General features: G+C 40.3%; 1 protein-coding gene across 1 annotated transcript in view; it reads left to right on the top strand.

Moving 5' to 3' along the window:
• CELF2 (CUGBP Elav-like family member 2) overlaps window positions 1-19,545 on the top strand; it is a 242,289-nt gene extending 222,744 nt beyond the window's left edge. Inside the window, exons 10-14 of the mRNA XM_075709724.1 lie at window positions 3,755-3,874; window positions 9,487-9,684; window positions 12,469-12,612; window positions 18,038-18,209; window positions 19,516-19,545. Of these exons, the coding sequence (XP_075565839.1) occupies window positions 3,755-3,874; window positions 9,487-9,684; window positions 12,469-12,612; window positions 18,038-18,165 (590 nt within the window). The 3' untranslated portion in view covers window positions 18,166-18,209; window positions 19,516-19,545. The remainder of the gene's footprint in view (window positions 1-3,754; window positions 3,875-9,486; window positions 9,685-12,468; window positions 12,613-18,037; window positions 18,210-19,515) is intronic.
• Window positions 19,546-20,143: the final 598 nt, after the last annotated feature.

Consider the following 20,143-nt stretch of genomic DNA (forward strand, 5'->3'; position numbering starts at 1 on the left):
GGGAATGATCAGTGCAGCTGGTAAAAAGCAGCTCTGTTCTTCACCAACTATTGTGTATTCAGCCAGCATTCACCAGGCTGGAGCTCCAGTCTGCTGAATCTCTCCCCCTAGCTTCAGTATTAGCTAACTCGCTTAATGCTGCCCCAGAAACATACTGAGTCCCTGACATATGTAGGTTTTAAGGAGGCAAAGATAAAATTCCCAGTATAAAGATATAATGGTTTAACCCCAGCTGGTAGCCCCATACTACCTACTATGAAAAAAAAAAAAAACTCTATCCCAGCCAAAACCAGCACAAAAGAGAAAAATAATGCACCAAATATTGTGGATAGAGGGTGTGCCATACAGTGACACCAGAAAACCAAGTCGTTTGCACATTTTTTGTGTGTTTTGAATTTCCTGACTGTTGCACCAAATGCTGGTGCACCAGTAGCACAAAGAGGGCAATTCCTAGTGGCACTCCAGCTCTGTACATCAAGCTGTCTAAGTACCTGATGCCTACTGTTTATGTGATTCGATTCAGAGCAGCAATGTTCTGGTGCAGAGGATGGAGGGAGCTGTGAAATGTTTTAATTTATTTGGTGGCAGGGGAACCTGGTAAAAAACAATTTATAAATTTGGTAGGTATCCAATCCATTTTTGTCATCTGGACAACTAAAAGCCATAAATATAGAATAACGCTATTCCAACAGTGAATTATACTTACTTTGCCATTACCCTGAGCAGTTGTGGAGCCCGAGAGCTTTGCTGACACAAGAGAGTTATACAGATTCCCCCAAAGTAGTACAATCATCTACCATTACCACAAGGCATGTGATTTTTCTTTTTTCCCTTTGGTTCAATATATGTTGAAATGTAAAAAATGTTCAATTTTTTAGTTGAAAAACTAGAAAAGGGCAAAGGACAGGAGAAGCATAGTCCTTGTCTTTAGACAGATTTCAACATATTCTGGGAGCACATGAGGTAAAAACTTTCAGCTGGCTTAAGCCTCCACATGTGTCTTGTAGGACCTTTTAACTTTTGTTTCATCTCCCTTTGAGTTTTTTGGGGACAAGGAATACCACTGCTTCATCAGGTGGTTTTATCCAGCATTTTGTGAGAAATTTTCACCTCTCAATATCTTGGACCTTTTATGGCCTCTTTATAATAGTATTTTAGCTCATCACTGTCTTCATTTCATACGTGCAGGTCTCAGTCAAAGAGAAGGAGATAACTGGTGTGGAGTCTCTCAGGAAACCTCACCCAGCAAGGTGCTGGATCTGTCCTTTACAAGTGCCCTAAAAAAAGGAGCTCCCGTCATTCCCCACGTTCACCCCACGTTCTATAAGATAATGGAAACCACACAATTTGTTCAGTTTCTTTCTCCTCAAAGAAATAATAAGCCAAAGAGGAAAAAGCATTGTCCCAGTGGATTTGTGAGACAGATCACTACTAAGCAGAAGAAATAGCCGCAACAACAAAACACTGATTTCTGAGGTGCTTCAGTGCTCCAACTAGTATTTTACATTGATTATATGCCAAGTCATTATTTAGCTAAACTAGATAATCTGCATTGCAACTTCAAATGGAAGAACCACTGAGGCACCTGCTCTGTGTTTGTCTGATGGAATAGAGAAACTTGGTATGAATAAAAGAAGAAAAGAGATGTTGGCCCCAGATACTGGCCATCCCTGAAGCATGTGTTTGAGCAGTGAGACTATGAGAAGAGCCACCACAACGCACTCTGCGGGATGCACAAGAGAGAAGGATTTAATCAGGATTTTCTGCCTTCTCCAACAGATGTGTTGACAATCCATAAGTGTATGGCTCTCATTCGCAGGAGTTATTTGCCCCCAAGAGCTTTAATGCAATTTTCAGGCAGTTCCTAGCCCCCATTTCTCTCATTTCTTAAATATATGTGTTTCCTCAAGAGGAAAGGGTAATAATCCTCTGAAACAGAAATGGATGGAATTCAGCCTAGTCAAAACCAATCAGATCCTTCAGATTTGAGGTTTATATACTTCATTTAAATGATCTGCTAATGAACATGAGCAGAAACACAGAGCAGTGTTGGTCACGGGGAATTCACTAACATTTATTCACTTTGATTTTTTTCTCTCTTCTCTGTTGGTGCCCACATTATCTGACAAAAGTGGGTTTTTAGTTGTTTTTTGATTACTTTTTTTTAATCAAAGACATTATTGGATTCTTATTGCTTTGTGGAGAGAGATTGAATAATCAAAGTTGCTTCTATCCGCAAGATATAAAATTATTCAAGTTAACATTGCAGATGCTAGGGAAGTGGGGACAAGGAATGCCTCAAGGAGTCTGGAAATCTCTCTCACCCACACCAGGAGAGTCTTTCGTACTTTGAGGCCCCATGAGTGCTAAGGCTTGTTTTTAGTGGTCTTAAGATTGTAAAGGTGGGTTCTTTGTAGGTTAGAGCTTTGATGTTTACCCACAGAATGAAAAAGTTGCCTCCTACTTTTTGCTTACTGGATCCTGCCAACTGTAGAAGCTTCACTTTCTCAAGGGTTCACTTAGTAATCTGATGTGTTTGACACAAAAGAGCATCAAGATAAAAGTGATCTTTCACAGCTAGGTAATGAATAGGAGCAAAAAAGCATGGTGTAGACATGATGTGCCTCTGGTAAATCATCAACAAAACTGACTTTAAATGTTCACTTTTCAGAAGATAATGCAACTTTTTAAAGGAAAAGAAAGTCTTTATGATTGATACGTTAGGGCTCAGGAGACAAGCTAAAAACCTAATTGCTTCCGCAGCTTTTATGAGTGTGATTCATCTGGTATAGCTTTACCTACCTGTAAGTTAAGTATTTAATCTACACTAGTTATTCAAAGCCCTTTTATGAGAGAGACATGTATTTCTAATTCATCCAGCCTATCCTAAATGATAGCTCTTTCTAAGGTGCTATATTACTTTCCTGTGACAAGAGAATGAGTCTCTCTCTCTTCGTAAGCATGTAGTTTAGATGGATTCATCTCATCCACCTTCATCATTCCCTTGGAATTGTAGCAGCAAAGACCTTTTCTCCACCTGAGCCTCAGCTTCCCCTCTGGCAGAGCTTTTGGGCATGCATATAGTGTCATTTATGGGGTGCGTATGCATGACTAGTTATGTACAAAGGCCAAGCTAAAAGCCTGCAATAAAATGGATAGTAGTTACATTCTTTATTTGGCTGGTCATTCTTCTTTTTGTAAACTTTAAGGCTTTAAATGATGTTTATGCAGTGTCCTAGAGCAGGGTCATAATGGCATAGTGTCTCATTTAGAATAATTAAAATTTCTTTTAGAGTACTTGGGGCCCAGAACAGAAAGCTGTTGTATAACAAAATTACAATGAGTAATTCTATTTTTTTTCAATGATAGAGTTTAGAATGTGGCAAAATCTCAATAGCCTGGTTAGCTGATCGGCCTGGGATGCTATGTTGATTGACAAAATTTTGAGAAAGTGCCTGATCCCATATGAGAAAGTGACTGATCCCATACTTACTGTTTCTGTATTATGTTTGCAAGTAATAGCACAATGCTAAATTTTGTCATCCAGTCTTTGAGGTTCAAGGCTTATCAACACTTTCCATGAACAAACATACTAGTAATACCTTGAACAAGGTTGGTCTATTGGTCTCATTTTCTTTTTTTCTTTTTCTTGCAAGTAGCCCTGTTGAGCTCAGCATTATTGTAAGCTGTTTTGTGATCAACTAAAATAAGCAAAATATGGCCTTAATTTTGCCTTGCTTTTTTTTCCTTTCAGTGGCTGCATCAACTGCTAATTCCACAGCTGGTGCGGCCATGAATTCTTTGACTTCTCTGGGTACTCTCCAAGGATTGGCTGGAGCCACTGTTGGACTGAATAATATTAATGCACTAGCAGGTACCGTAAACAGTGAGTATTTATTGCTGTGGTGGACAGCCTTCCCCAATAATCATGCCACAAAAACTATCAATTTTAACGATTATATGATTATTTTTAATCTATATACAAAATAAGGGGGTCAAGTTGATCTAGTTCCATTCATGGTACCTATGCAGTTCTGGAGTCTTTTAGTTTCACATAGTTTGTTCTGCAAAGTGAAGTCCCTTGGGCCCCTGCACAAAGACTCTTTTCTTGCAGGGCGTATGGAAGGTAAAAGAAATGTCACCAGGGATTTGGGTTACTTAGGTTGTAGGAGAGGCTCCTTTTTCATTAGGGAGTCTGACAACAGGCATATCACCCCACTGTACAAAACCTCACTCAGAAATGTAGTGATAAGAAAGTTGTTTGCCACGGAGGCAGTCCTTTTAAAATGTCTGTAGGAATTACCAAATTGACTTGACAGCGACATACTTTAAAAATGAAGGCAAGTCTTTGGCATTTAATTGGCAAGTATAAGAGAATGATGCAGTCAGTCACCTGTAATACCAGAGCATGCACATCTATCCTATGACATCTTAAACAAACCCTGGCATCTCCAGCTAAGTAGATGCTGGTAGTTGTTAGAACATTCTTCCTTGTTCTTAGCCTTGGTCAAGATTTTCCTGAAGAAGAAGAATTCTTTTTTTATTGTTTCTGCTATGATGACTTCACCTTTGCCTGTAATGGAAGAGATTTGTCCAGCTGCATTTTCCCCCTCCCTTTTTTTTTAGCTGCTGTTGCTCCTTGCATTTCCTTTTGCAATGCAAGGAATCTATTTGGTCATTGCCAGTCCATGACCATCATAATGTACCCCCAGGAATGGATGTCCTCCTCAGTATCTCTTGCTCACTCTGATGCTCTGCATGATGTCCTTTTTGTCACTGTTACTTGGCTGCTCACCCAATCTTTTCGTTCTGTGATCTCTGGTTGTCACTGTTGGGAGTTGGGAAGGAAGGGGGCTAATGATTGTCCATGTAGCAATGTTGAGTGGTTGCATGGGGTCTTGTGTAAAACAGGTCTTGCTTCTGGCAAGGACATGCATATTTCACACAAACAACCTCAAGAACAACTTAAGAAAAGTAAGTATTAGGTCCCAAAATGGCAGATGCTAGTTTCCTTTCTAATTATTACATTAGTATTAAAGCAAGCCACTAAAAATGGCGTGCATGAAAAGCTAACTTAATTTCCTCTCATGAGCTCTCTTAGTAAGAGAGCTACCCTGTCATAAGTAAGAAATCACTACATGTCCTTTCCTGATAAACAGTCATTGTGCGTTACTTGGTTTATAAGAGTCATAATATCAAGAGCGGAGTATGGCTTCCTACTCCTTCCCTCCCACAAGTACTAAGAACCCAGGCAGATTGGAGCAGTCCAAGATAATGTCCCCTTCATCAAGACCGCGCAAGAATGAATGACCTATGAGCTCTTCACTTTGCGTGGGAGCCCTTGTGTTGCGCTCCTTTTAACACTTCTTGCTAGACTACAAGCAAAGAGGTTACATTTTCTCAGCAAGTATTTTGAGGTGATGTGCGTGCAAACTTATCTGCATGTGTCATTTGAAATGTTAATGATGTATTCACAACCTGCTACCAAATTTCAGCTTGTTTTAAGCCACCATTACTTCCATGGACTTGTACCAACAGTGGCTTCAGTCCCAAATCTTCGTGGATGTTTTTATGGACACAGAGAGTATATGTGCCTAGAATATCTGTATGTGTATAGCACTTACAAAATGTACATGGATATGTCTGTCTATGTATATACATATATGAGAGATCTAAAGAGGGGAAAGTGTTTCCCCATAACATAACACAGTGTTGTGGCACTGTTTCTTTCAAACGGGTGACACTGAATATCAATTTTAGGTACTTGTGATGCTAATGATAGTGAAGCATTGTTCAAATTACAACAACCTCCCCCGTCTATTTTAATGATGAGCCAGTGCTTTTCCTGGTGACCATGTCTGTCGTTCACACTCAAACCTGCCTAGGAGCTGGCCTTCGGGAAACCTCACGTTCAGTGAGTCTGATGTTTCACACTATGCCATGGTTATAAGCACTCCAGTAAAAACATTCAAACATCATGGAAGTTCCTGAAGTAATTGTGCAGAGAAGTTGGAATTGAGTGACATGCTTCTAATTGGGGAATTAACAAGAGCAATCCAAAGCACAAGTCAAGCAGAGCTTAACCCAAAAATTAATCAAAAGGTGGCACTGGGCTTGGGCATTGATTTATACAGAGGTGTTGGAAGAGGTACTCTTCTGTTGAAGCCGTGTCCTGCTCTGTATGCGAGAATCACAAGGAGAATGTCTTGTAGGCTGAGTTCACTAGGAGACTTTTATCTGTTTTCTGGATCCTTGCTGGGTCCATGAAAAAGAAACTGGGCTGTGGAGACTAATAGTGCTCTTTCTGTAGAGAGAAGCATTGTAGATAGATGTCTGGAGGCCTTAAAAATTAAAGAAAGTGGAGTATGGTAAGTTTAACTGTCTTCAAGATTTGGCGACAGTTGTACATACATTTGGGGATTCACCCAGTCTTCCCTCAGTTGTGCATGAAGCATCTAAAACCTTAAATGACAGAACATTAGACAGTCTCCTTTGAGCACATAAATTTAAATAATATAGCTAACAAAACGAATTATGAATAATGAGGAAAAATTAATAAAAAGAGAGGAATAGATTCTTCGCAATTAAGAACAAACACGATGGATTCAGGATACTGGACAGCTATGACACAATATTTGTGTGTGAACCCAGGGCAGTCACTTAGCTTTTCTGCCCCCATATTTACATCTGTAAAATGGAGATAAAACTATTTGTGACAGATTTGAAGGTGCTTGGAAAGCACTTCAAGAGACCTTTGGACTTGCCAAGCATTGTCACTTCTGTATTATGTAGAGTAACTCAAAAAAGTGGAAGGCCATAGCTGAGAGACTCCAAAAGGTTATTTCACAGAAGTGAGGAAGGGACAAAAGTTCAATATGAGACTGAGGTGCTTTGGTAGAGATAATAAAGAGATGGCAGAGATGTGTAACTGCAGCTGGACCTTGCAGATTTCATAAAAATGTAAAAAGGGAGAATAAAAAAAATGCCGAGAGCTTTCTGCAGATCTGTTTTGCTCAGGAGGGAAGCATATTTAGACGCGTGCGCTGCGGTAGTGGTGGCAGTGCCCTTCCCAGAAGCAGCGCAGTGCGTTTGGGCTGTCTGGCTGTTTGCTAATCTGAAATCATTTGGTGGGAAGGGGGATTCTAGGTGAAAGAAGGGGGAGGATGCTGCCCACTGCAGCACAAAGCATGTTTATCTAATAGGCTGATGACTCACGAAAGATAACATGTTATCCTAATTCTTCCTCTATTATCAAGTTATTTCAATACTACAATAAAAAGAGAGATACAAGCTGCATTATCAGGAGCATTTACTTTAACCAGTGGTGTGTGTACACCCATGCAAGCAATGACACAAACCTAAGTACAAAAACATCAGAGCAGGTTAGGGTCAGGCTCAGAATATAATAACAATAACAATAATAATAATCATTGAATCTTCATTTTCCGAATGTCCTGTCTTTTAGATATAACATGCTTCACAAGCTATCTTGGTTTGCAAGTTTTTGTTTTATAACTGGAACCATTATACAACAAATATCTGTCTCTCTTGTGCTCTGACAGAGGTTGTTGTTCAAAGTAGTGGCAGCCGGTACCTCCTATCAGGATCCGGTGATGCTCTGAAGTGGGGTGGAGGGGAAAGAGAAATTTTCAAAGTGCGAGACATTTTATTAAGGAAAGGCTAAGAATATCACATCTCTGTCAAGTGTTTAGTCACACAAATTATAGTAATATCAAAAGGTATAATTTATGCAGTACAATTCTCTTAATTGGCACAGACTCTGGTGGAGCCAGAAAGGTGCCACTTGAGCAATTGTCCTGATTATCAGAGACTCATAGGAATATACTTTTCAAATCTACTTAAGAGATGGAAGAAAACTAGTAGGTCAGCATCTTTATCCTCCTCTGTCAATGCAGGATAATTCCCTGCAGTATTCTTTCTATCTCTAAATTACTCGTGTGATAAGGTTTATGCCACTTCCCTTGAAGACTGTTTCCCAGTCTAATAGATTTCATTGTTAATTCGCTATAAAGTGTCCTCTGTTTAATTTCCTCACTTTTCTCCAATTTACATATAACCTCTTATTATTGCTCTGAAGTTAAGCCCTCTCTTTCTCTTCAGTGTTCCTAGCTTTTGGGTCTTAATATGGCTCCACCAGTCACCTCGTCACCCATCGTTTTACCAGCTGAAGCACTACACCGTCAAAATCTAAGAAACGGTCGCTGATGGTTCGGGGTGCCCCATTTTTCTGGTGACTGATGTAATGTACCTCAAGGGGCCTGATTAAGCCCTTTAAAGTTGTTGTTTGTGAGCTGTTCGCCTAAAAGCTGGGGAGCACGGGATAGCTAGGTGTGCAGAAAGCATGGCCTAACTCTCAGTCCTGATGAGCACTTACTGCTCCGGTTGACACAAGTCGGAGGTGTGGGTGGTGAGCAGGGCTCCGAACTCTGCCACGCCTTCAACTGCCAAAGAGGCTGTAGCTCTAACAGAAAATTCACTTTTTCTAGAATTTCGGGGTGGGGGGGGGGGGAAGCGTTAACACTGTTAACTTCAACATGGCTCGTTTTGGAGCCATGATGAGGAATAGAAGCAACAGAGAGAGGCTGTAGCCCAGGAGTTTGTACACCATCGAGTCAGAGTAGTAAAACTTCTTTTGCAGACCGTGCTGTTTGTACAGATGAGGGATGCCATTTTCCGCACAGCTAGCAATCCAGATTTCCTCTCTGGCAGTCATCCCAGTTAAATTAATCTGTTATTTATCAGGACGTAGAATCACTTTAAAGAAAAAAAAAAAAAAAATTAAGCAACCCCGCTTCCAGTGAGAAGAAAGACAATGCTAGAACCAGATGCTTTTGTTTCTTCATGGAAGATGCCTGCTCTGGATGAAGCAGTTGTAGTCACTCTGGGTGTGCTGCTGTTGGTCTCTTCTGGAGTCACTGGAGGAGGAGGAGGGTGGAACCGCAGAGCATCGCAGTCCATCTTCCGACCACAAACCTAAGGGGCGAAGCCCATCGTTGGACAGGGGGTCGTTTCAAGATGCTGTTAATCAGGGTTCTCTGTATAAGCAAAGCACTTCTGATATGGTGTGGTCGTGGCCTGTCGCTAAAGGCGCTGGTCAGAAAGAGCGGGCTTCCTCGCAGACTGCTTTTTCCCAGTGGCCAGCTCGCAAGGACGCGGGTCCAATAGGTCCCACGCGCCCAGCCTCAGACGCGTGGGTGACGGGGGGCGGGCAGGGAGGCTCTCAGGAGCGCCGAGCTGTCGTACTTGCCAGTAGCAGGCTGCATGCGAGTCCGTCTGACTGTGCAACCCTTGTGCTAAAGTGGTCCTGACGCCAAAGTCGTGCTTCTCTGTTTTCAGTGCCATTTGGTGAAGTGCCAAGCTGCATGCACTGCCGTCATTGTCAGTGTCATATAATACCAACGACTTTCGGAAAGCACTAATGAACAAGTGCAATTTCTTTTCTCTATTGTTGGGTTTTTTGTAAAGTTGCTCAAATGCTCTCAGGTATGGCGGCCCTGAACGGAGGACTCGGCGCAACAGGCTTGACGAACGGTACGGCCGGCACGATGGACGCGCTCACCCAGGCCTACTCAGGAATCCAGCAGTACGCGGCCGCCGCGCTGCCGACGTTGTACAGTCAGAGCTTGCTGCAGCAGCAGAGCGCCGCGGGCAGCCAGAAGGAAGGTAAGCACCCGCCGCCGGCCGAGCGAGCCCCACGCCGAGCAAGCCACGTACGGCAAACGACAGCTTCACAGAGCCCTAAGGAAGGACCTCGAGTAGCCTGGTCTTTGATTTTTTTCCATTTTCTCCTGTTTGGTATTGTTACTTTCTTTAACCTCTGATGTAATTCATTTCTACCCATCTGCCCTTCAAGTTACACTTTCCTGACCATCCTTCCTTACACAAAAGCATTTACCAGCGGCCGTGTAAAAAGGCACCGGTAGCAAAAATCATCCCTTTATGGGGGCCGTTCTCTCTTTTGGTTTCCATTTTCTGTGATAATGGAGTTAATCTGATTAGGTTTAAGGTTTTGAGTTAATGACAAGATCCGTTTTCGCTTTGAGTGGTTCTTTGCTTAATTGTGGGTCTTGCGGGGAAGCAGCTAAGTGAATGATTGCCCCCTCTCCTCCTGCCAACAGCAAATAAACCTCAGGAAGTTACTGCTAAGAATAAATGAATACTAATTACAAGATGTTTAGGAAAATGAGGTTACCCTTTTCCCCTCTTCCATTCCCCTGCACACTTCCCAGGCATTTTGGGGGTTTGTTTCTGTTTTCATTGCTTTCTCTCATCCTAATTTCCAGCTAATTCTAGAAGGACAGGAAAATATTGCGTGCTTTCTAAGATTGCATCTATGTTGTCACTACTGTTCTTGCCAGGGCTAAGCTTTGGAAATAAACCTAGTATAATATCCTCAAGAGAAATTTTTTTATCCCCTTTTAAAATAGTATCTTGTACTGTTATGGGAAGTGTTTCTGAGGAAGACAAATTTGGCATTCCCCCAGCTGGCTGTTGTAGAGCAACACTGGAGTTAAAATGTATATTTTCTCTGAATTCTTTACTTCATTTACTGCTAACAGCTTGGATTATTTAAAATCAATTTTTTTAAAATTTTTTTTTTTCCCCTCATTTTTTCATGTTCTCTGCATTTATCTTTCATCTCGCTCACTTTGGTCAGTGACAACAGACTATTTGACACCAGAAAGAAATTGTTTATTTGTTGCCATTGTTAGATACATATTGGAGGACAGTTTGACTTTTTTCTAACTATTTTAATTTTTTTCTATTTATGAACTTTCATATCGAGTGTAGGCTTACTTTTTATTATTATGAATTGGCAGCGTCCCTTTTCAAATACAGTAATTTTTGTTATGTGTCTTGTTTCTGTTAGTAAGGGGTTAAGTTAAAGTGAGTAAATTCCGTCATTGAATACTGACAACTGCATTTTGTCTCTTAACATGATTTCTGATGGAATGGTGAAGAGTTTAGAGTGGCTGAGGATAAACAAGTGCCAGAGAAAAATGCTATAAAATATTAAATGCTGAAGCACAGTGAACTGCCTCATGCATATGCTCTAAACTATTGTTTAATAAGTTTTTTCTTCCTATTTTAAGAAATACTATTTTCTGATAGGGTAGTTTATTTGCTGTAAGAAGAAATAAGTTCCAGATGGCCAATTTTTTCCTTTTTTTTTTTCACCCCCAAAAATTTTTTTTCTTTTTAAAAACATTTTTTTTCTGATCCATTTATCCCCTCCTTTTGGGCAAACATTGAAACCTTTTCCTTCGGGCTGAGAGGTAGCAGCCAGCCTAGTTCTTCTGTATGGAAGAATGTGACTCTGTTGCGGAAAGTACTCCATAAGTCTGATGTGCGCTTTCCTCTTCCTCTCCAGAAAACCAAAGACATCACATCTCAGGCATACTTAGGTTCCATTAAGTAAGGGAATACTGAAACAGGTTGCTCCTGCTGTGTATATACCAGAAATGTTTGTTCCCTTTGCGTACCGCTTATGCTCCTGGTGTCTGCATGGGAAGGTGACATGGTCTGGCTCCATCATACATCATGTCCTTCCAGGCATCCATTGCTCCTTTCCAGTATGTTATTGTAAAGGAGAAATTGAGCTAGGGAAAAAAATAACCTATTAGTTCTAGGATGAGTGTTTAAACCAGCAGCACTAATAATGTGTATCTCAAATTTTGGCTGTAAGAAAAATATTCAAAGCACGTTTGAGTTTGCACCTTTCTTTGCAAACTCTACATTGTCTACAGCCACTTTAATTTCAACCCAGCTGCTTTATTTTGAACTTTTTAAAAAGACTTACTTTACAAAGTTTCTTCCAGGAGACAGAGCTTTCTATGGGGAATTTGTATTTTTTAAAAAAGGTGTCATTTTGAAATGAGTCAGTACAAATTTAATTCTGAGTATCTTTCTGTCTCTGACTTCCCTCATATCCAAGTCACAAGGTTTGCTTTGTCTTATTCTTTTCATTCCCATCTCCACCAGCTTCCTGCCCTTTGAGTTTACATCTGTGATACTCAAATCTGAGCTCAGCTCAGTATTTCCTTAAGTCCCCACAACTAGAATTAAACCGACAAACCCATGCAGGTGTTTGAGGCAGCGGAGGACTCCTTGTGCAGTTCTTGGGGTATTGTGAGAGACTAATGCATTGTGTACCTGTTTTCCTAACCTGAATTATACTGAAAGACACTCATATAAATTGAAGAAAGAGGCTGCAGTTTAACTTCTTCTGTAGTAGAGTTATCAAGTAAACACTTTTAAAGATAGGATGCTCTAAAGAGCTGCATTTCAGCTCTATTCCTTTGATGATCCACTTGCTTTTGTTCCTTCAAAGCTGGAAAGTGAAATGCTTTCTGACCATCACCTTCAGTAAGTATTACGGAAAAATAGATTAAATATAGCACTTGTAATAGCTGTTTTCATACTTTTTTTCTGTTTGTTTTCCTAAAGGTCCAGAAGGGGCAAACCTCTTTATTTACCACCTCCCCCAGGAGTTTGGAGACCAGGACATTCTGCAGATGTTCATGCCTTTTGGAAATGTTATCTCTGCTAAAGTCTTCATTGACAAACAGACCAATCTGAGCAAGTGCTTTGGTATGTCAAATTTAATAAATCGAATAGTAAAAACCACATGCACTGTTACTGAAAAGGGGCCAGGAAAGAAAATTAACAGCAATGTGAGAAATGTCATACTGGAATCTCATTCCAAAAATAATGGACTGCTAATCCTCAAACGAGCGCAGAGATGCACAGACAAACTAGTTCTAACTAAAAATTGGGTATGAAAAAACAATAATAATCTTCCAGTCTGACATCTCGCATGAATGTGTCAAGTACATGAAACTAATTACACCCTATGTGGGGGAATGTCATTTAGTATACTATTAAACTGCGTTATTACGGATACCTAATTATTCTCTATTGTATAGCCGAGCCACTTAAAAACGCTCTATCTTTAACCCATTACTTCTACATTACAGGAATTTCTTTCTTCTGAATTAAGTACAAGATTTTGCAATTAGTGATTGAATGGTGTGTACATGTAGTTCAGAACGCTTTACAGACAGTTGATGTCTAGATATGCAGCTCCAGCTGTTGCAGGCAGGCTCCAGTGTGTTATGGAAGGAAGCATCTCCCCTTACCTTAGGGCAGGGATGAAGGGAGCCTCACGAGATCAGTGTCAAGTTTCCCAGAGAACACTTTGAGCTGCCAGAAAATTAGATCAGAGGAGAAGATGATATGTTGGTGTGAAGCAAGTTCTAGGGTTGATTAAGTGGGCTGATGTCTTTTGAATAGCATAGATGCACCAGCTCAGTGCTTTGGTGGAGTGGAGTACAGAATGTAAGCGTGTGGCAATCTGTTAGATCATTGCTCTAATAATTGTGGTCTTATGCAAGGCATGAGGAGGGTCTAGGAGGAGGAAGGAAGCTCTGAATGATAAGTTTTTATAAGGTTGGACCTAAAATATTGGAGCTTCCATAAAAGCGACAATTCTTTCCCAGAGTAAAGGAACGCAACTGTGCGTATGCCAAAAGAGTAGCCAGTCCAGACAACCCCCTAGTTTCCAAAACTCCTTTGTACCAAGTGTTGCCCTTTGCTCAGCACCATCCCTTAGTTCTGAAGTGCCCCCATTTGAAGTGTCCCCATTAACCATAATACATGTTTCTTAGCTTGCATATCATTACTATTTTTTAAATCTAGGTTTTGTTAAAACGTGCCTGTCTGAGGATTTGTCTCCAACAGGGCCATTCACGGGCCCCACAGGTACTGGGCTTTAACCCATTTTGAAAGGGCTTGAATTTATCTAAACAGACAGTACCCAAATATGAGGAGAATTCAAGTTACCTAGAAATACCTACTGCACTGGAATTCAAGCCTTGGCACAGTCCGAGTGGTTTTCACCTGAAGGCGAGCCCTTAGTATGTTTGGAAAGTTAATTAGGTTCAGAGAAAGGGTGTAACATTCTTTCTGCATTTTTCCATAGTCTCAGTTCATTTTTGAAGCATTCACCTCTTTAAGCTTTACAAAACATTGTTCATATCTGTACTGATATAATCGACCATGTTTCTGCAATGGGTTAAAACAGTCCCTGAGGCTGTACCAAATTTGAAAAGTGGAATTGAAATGGACTCCCTATTGATCTGGAGCCAGCTCAGTTAGTATGTTGGGGTGACAAAATCGTTGTTGAGGTCTCCAGGAATCTTGATGAAATGTCAAATCAAGCTACATTAATCGAAATGCAGCAATTGTGGTGACTGCTGAATGGATGTAGATTAGTTTGAGCAGGCAGCTCAATTTATCAGCTCACTTCCCACACTTGATTTTTGTGAGTTTCCTTTTACTCTTTGATTACCTACTTACACATTTGTCTGGATTTATGGGACACAATTACCTAACTTAGAGTGATGCACTGAGGTTATCGTATTTGGGGGAAAATGGAGAGGTCAACACCCAAAGGATGGAGGAGTCCTCTGTCTTTGTTGCATTAGTCAGCTTTCACTAACATTTCAATTTCTCATTCTTCCTCCCCAGATATTCTGCCAGCAGTGAGAGAGGTCTGCTTTAAAAACAAAAAGTACTGCAGTGGCAGAGGAAGTTGAGATTTTCTGATTCAGTAGGTGACTACTTGGTGATGCTGCTAATCACAGGCAAAGCCAGAATTAATCCTGCTAGTTTAACATACTAGCATACTCTGTATGTACCTCCTCAGCTTTATTAGTAAGAATCGTCTATTTGTTGGTTTGGTCCCATATTTGTGTTTTAAAAAGCTTCATTTTTTCTCTGTCCTCCCACCCAAAAACTACATCAATAGGACAACAGTGCATCTGAAGAACCCATTTCTCTCCTGTATCATTAATGGTCATTGCTCTTGGTACAGTTTGGATTTGGTTTTTTTGTTTGTTTGCTTTGGTCTTTTTTTCCCTTGTAATAATAATGGTAATGATGTTTTGTTGGTGCTTCCTACTCTGGAGTTTCCAATCTCCTGCCTAAGGGAGGAGGAAGTCAAATTACAGATGAGGACAGGTTGAACACCAGAAAGGTGAAAAGATTGTCCAAGGCTGTCCACTGGCAGAATTGGGAAGGGAAGGTGTATTCTGAGTGAGTCGCAGCATAGTGACATACAGTGATGAACTTTTATGTAACACTGCTTCTCAAAATGAAAAATTAATTTTCTTTGCAGAAAATGGACTTTGGCATTATTTGCTTTCTTGTCCACCTCAAGTGAATGCTCAAAAGATTAAATGGTGATGAGAATGATAGGACAGTCTGTTTACACCTGGACGTGCTCTTCCATGAGTTCTCATGAACTCTAGTTGATTCAGCAGACAAAGGGTTTCACTCTTCAAGCTTATCTCTTGCCTTTCACAAACCTTAGAATAACAGAAATAGCAGATGTAAAAGTAAGGCAGGGGAGCGGGCACCCAGTGACATCAGTGCATAAATGCAGTCTGCCTCATAGCAAAATTGCTGCTCAAATGATTAAAAATATTTATCCTGATTATAGAGATATCTAGAGATTTAAAACAGAAATCAGATTTGTCACAACAGGGTCTTTGAAAATTGATAAAAAATGTCAGCCCATCCTCATGTAACCTGAGGTTTAAAATTCAGACAAAAAATGATGAATGGGTGCAATCAGAAAAAGATAAATAAAGGGAGAGAATGCTAGATTCCTCTGTAAACTTTATAAATGAAGGCTCTCGATAAGGGAGAAGATGAAAGTGTAACAGGCTAATGTAGATATAGCATTCTGTGTAAAGAGACAAATTGTGAATCAGAATAACAACTGAATGATAAAGACTGATGCCACTGATGCAGTGCAGAGGTTGTATGTTTGAATTTGTGGCTGAGTCAAGGAAGCTAATAATGAGACATAGAATGAGGTGACTTGGTTCACCCCCCTGGAAGGTAAGCGTAGCCTGAGCTAATTGTTCTGTCATTAGTGGAGGTGTCTAAATCTGTGACATGAATTGTGGGTGGAAAAGCCACCTCTGGGTGTGCTTGCTTCTCTTCATTCACCATTCATAGATGCCATCTAAGTGACTAGTTTAGATCAGTTGCTTAACTTTCAGGAGGCTAAAACTAGCTAAGAAGAAAAGGAGCTAAGGTGATGAGTTCATAGCAGAAGACTGTTCTGAATGCACTGAAGAGAACAACGTGAAGGTCAGGAAAGCTCTAGAGGAAAAAGTTGAATTGTCAAGGGTAGGTAAGAGTAGCTACATGTCAGTTGTGGAGCACCTGCCTGGAAGGTGCTACAGCCGCCTTCCAGCTCATGGTAGATCTCTTTTCTATCCCTGAGGCAATCCTAGAGATCAAGGCTGAGATCTGGGAGCTGACAGAAGTAGACACAGGAGTGCAGTGCTAAGACAGTGGTTGGAGTCGTGTTAACAGATAAGATCTCCTAGAAGAAAACAGGGGAAAGGAAGAAAGGACGAGAGTGATGAAGCTCCTCAGAATATGGCAGTAATATTAAGAGGAAATGATGTAGTGGAGAAAGTGAGGAAGTGACAAGAGTTACTAAAACCAAGGAAGGTATGGTGGAATATTTATTGTCCCTTAAGGAGGTAGCAAATAATCAACCACTAAACAACATGAATAGAGCATATTGGCTTTGGCCAGGAGAAGGTCTGCAGAGATTTAAGTGAGAGGTGGTTTTGAGTGGAAGGAGCAGAAGTTAGCCTGAATTGTCAGAGAAGAGTCTTAAGTTAAATAGTTTGGTGAAGTTGATTTAAGGTGAAACCATAGGGATGGTCTATGAAGGAGAGCAGCTGGACAAGGACCAGATGACTTGATAAGAGGGGGTTTTTTCTTTACAATGGGGAAAGTGTATCATTCTGACACTGAAGATGGAAGAGGGCAGCAGTGCAAGGTAAGCAAGAGCCATAAAAGAGCAAGTTAAAATGCTGGTAAGAAGAGGTTATGAATCAGAAAAGCATGCATGCACTAAGCACAGATGAAGAAAGCTGGTAGAAGAGAGGTGCTGAGAAGCCTGTGTGTTAGGACCGAAAACAAAGGGCTTTAACAGAGTGAAGGGATATGTGTTAAGGCAAATTCAAGTGGAAAGAAGAGGGAGCATTTCAAAGGAGATGCATAATAGCAGGCTGAGTACAGTAGTAATTAGCCAGAGCTGAGGCAGAGCAGCAGTTACGCGAGCTTTGCAATTACAAGTGGGAGGCCCAGATATGAAAATGAATTTTGAGCTTCCAGAATCAGGGAGATTTGAGTCCATTATGAACAGAGCATTTTTAGTCTCCCGGGGAAAAGAAAGCGAGCCAGGCCAGCCATTCTGAATTACCCGAGCAAGCATTATCCCCCTAGTTAGTGCTTGCAATTGAGGAGCAGAAGATCTGGGGTTCTGGTCAAGCCCTGCCGTTGTCTTTACGATACTGCTTAATTTTGATGCTCGCATACCCCTTTGGGGACCAAGAGGCTGAATTAATTAACATTTACTGTACCTTGAGATCTTGAGCTGGAAGGAGCTGTAAAAATACAAAATACTAATATTGCAACTGTCCTAGGCTAAGCCCAAGGAGAACAGTGTTTCACAGCACGCAGGACCCGTGCACGTGAACTCACATTCAGGTGTGCAAATGCCTATAGGCATCTAAGTTTGGGGGTTGTTTCTGTGACTGGGCTTTCTGTTTCAGCTTCACATCTGCAGACTGGCCTAATAGTACTTCCTAATAGACTGGGAGGAATGTAGATATTACACTGAAAAGTGTCACTGTAATAAATATCTTCAGTCTCTAAGGTAGGTAGATAAATAACAGGTTGGAAGCTGCATTGCACCAAAACCGGCCAACTGCATCCCAGCTAGTAAAGAAATATTATGAAGGTAAAGGGGGAGGCAAAGGTAACGGGAGAGGAAATGGGATACGAAGTGTGATCAAAGAACTAATTGAAAGTGAGCTAAATGTGTCAAATAAACAGTAACAGTAAAATCCTAACAAAACGCCTTCTGACATTTGTTCTAACCTGTAGTTCCCTTTCTCTCCCGCCTCCGTTCTGTGTCTCGTAGGTTTTGTTAGCTATGACAATCCAGTCTCTGCACAAGCTGCTATCCAGGCTATGAACGGCTTTCAGATTGGCATGAAACGCTTGAAGGTTCAGCTGAAACGCTCCAAAAATGACAGCAAACCTTACTGATCTTAACCCCAGATGCTTACTGCTCTTATTTTAGCTTTCTTAGGGTAAGTCCCATGAGCAAACCTGTCCTCTGCAGGGGGGTTAAGAAAGAACATAGAGCCAACCTTCACAAGAGACAGTTATTTTTACAGTTACCACTTCCATTTCCCCACTTGTCCTTATTACACTTGGCTCCCATTTCCTTGCCAAGTAATTACTGAGTTGTGTTACTGTATTTTGTTTTGCAGCATAATTTATCTCCTTTTAAAAAAAAAAATAAATAAACGTCTTGAAATTCAAAGCAACACACACACACACACACACACACAAAAAAAAAAATGTGCAATTTAACTCTGTGAACCCTGGTGCCATTAGCACACAATAAAAGTTGTTTTCTGTGGATGGATCATATTTTACCAGGGTGGCACCAGCAGTTTATAGGTTAAACAAAATGGCCTCATGCCAGTTGAAGCACTTATTTTGCAACAAAAATTGAAGCAAGTCTTTCCACTACATCAACTTGTTTTTTGAGAAGATTTTTTTTTTTTTTCGGTTCGAATCAACGTATTGTTATATATTAGTCTGATTTTACACTGGTCGTCTTTATATTTCACTTTTTTTTAAGTTCTTGTTTTTTTGGAAAGGATTAATGTAAAAAAGATTTAGAGATCTGTTTCTAAAGCTACAGGGTTTAAAATAAAAAAATAAAATAAAATGAGTGACAATACTTGATGTTTCTTGAGAGATAAATTTAATAATAATAAAAAAAGAAAGCCACAGGCCTGTAAATTTTATTTGTAAAAAGCATTTCTATTTTTATACAAAATTTTTACTGCCTCAGAAATAATGGAAGTTATTTATTGCCTATTGTTAACTTATTGGATACCTAAAGAGCAGCTCTCTATGCTAGCTAGATCCTTTGAAGTAGTCTCTAGAGTAATTGTGCCAAGAATGGGCGCTTTTTCACTGTTGAACCCTACACCCTTTACAGTTCATGCTTTTATCCTCTTGTTTGTATTTGTCTGGTTATTTTGTTCGTAGTTTCCATTACCTAGTTTAAAGTTCAGTTGTCTGACCCTTTTTCCCCCCCTCCCCGTACCTTTCTGTTACATTTGTAGAAACTGGTTCTTTCCTCTCTTGTCTCCCCAAAGAGGAATCCATTCTCTCTGACTCCTTTCAGATGGATTCTTTTGGGGTTCCATTGTGCTCTTGTTGACAAGTATTGTAAGTTAATGCAAATTATGTGAACGGCTCATAGACTCTACTGATAAAAGATTTGCATTAGTTTTCTCCTGCACCCATAAAAGTGATTTTGTTTGTGCTGCATAGATTCTATGTAACTTTTTTTCCTCTTCCTTGTTTTTTCCCTAGACATCTCCATGCCCGTTAGCCCATCGTTTGCCTAGCATGTCCCTGTGGCGTCTCAAAAAAAAAAAAAGTTTCATCGTCCCGTCATTGTTTCTGATGTCTTTCTGACCTCACATCATATTTGGTTCTCCTACTGACCTTTGATCTAGTTTGACCTTTGAAATTTGCATGTGACCTCATCTAGCTATGAATTCTGGGAAGTCAATGTGAAAAAACATTGCTGCATTCATGCAAGACTGAAATTTATTATTAGATAAATTAATGATAGGATTTAAAAACAACCTGTGGCAAAATGTTTTTTCTTTCTTTCCTTTTTTTGGTTTTCTTTTTTCCCTTGGGTTTTTTTGTTTGGGTTTTTCGTTTCGTTTGGTTTTGGTTTTGTTTTTTTTTTTTCATTTCGTAAAAAAAAAAATAAAAAAAAAAACAGACTTGAAAGTATTATACAGGGATTGGCATTCTGCCTGGTCACTGGTGACAATAGCAATATGTGTCCAGAGGCACAGAATGTTGGTTTCTAACAGACTACTTCCAAAACAGTTTGAGAAATAAAACTGTCTGATTTTAAGTCTCTAGAGGTCTGTAATAGTTTTTACATTTTTCAGGCAGTGTAAAGTTTTTTGATAAGGCCATT

The sequence above is a fragment of the Pelecanus crispus genome, chromosome 1, assembly GCF_030463565.1.
Source record: "Pelecanus crispus isolate bPelCri1 chromosome 1, bPelCri1.pri, whole genome shotgun sequence".
NCBI classification, from domain to species: Eukaryota; Metazoa; Chordata; class Aves; order Pelecaniformes; family Pelecanidae; genus Pelecanus; species Pelecanus crispus.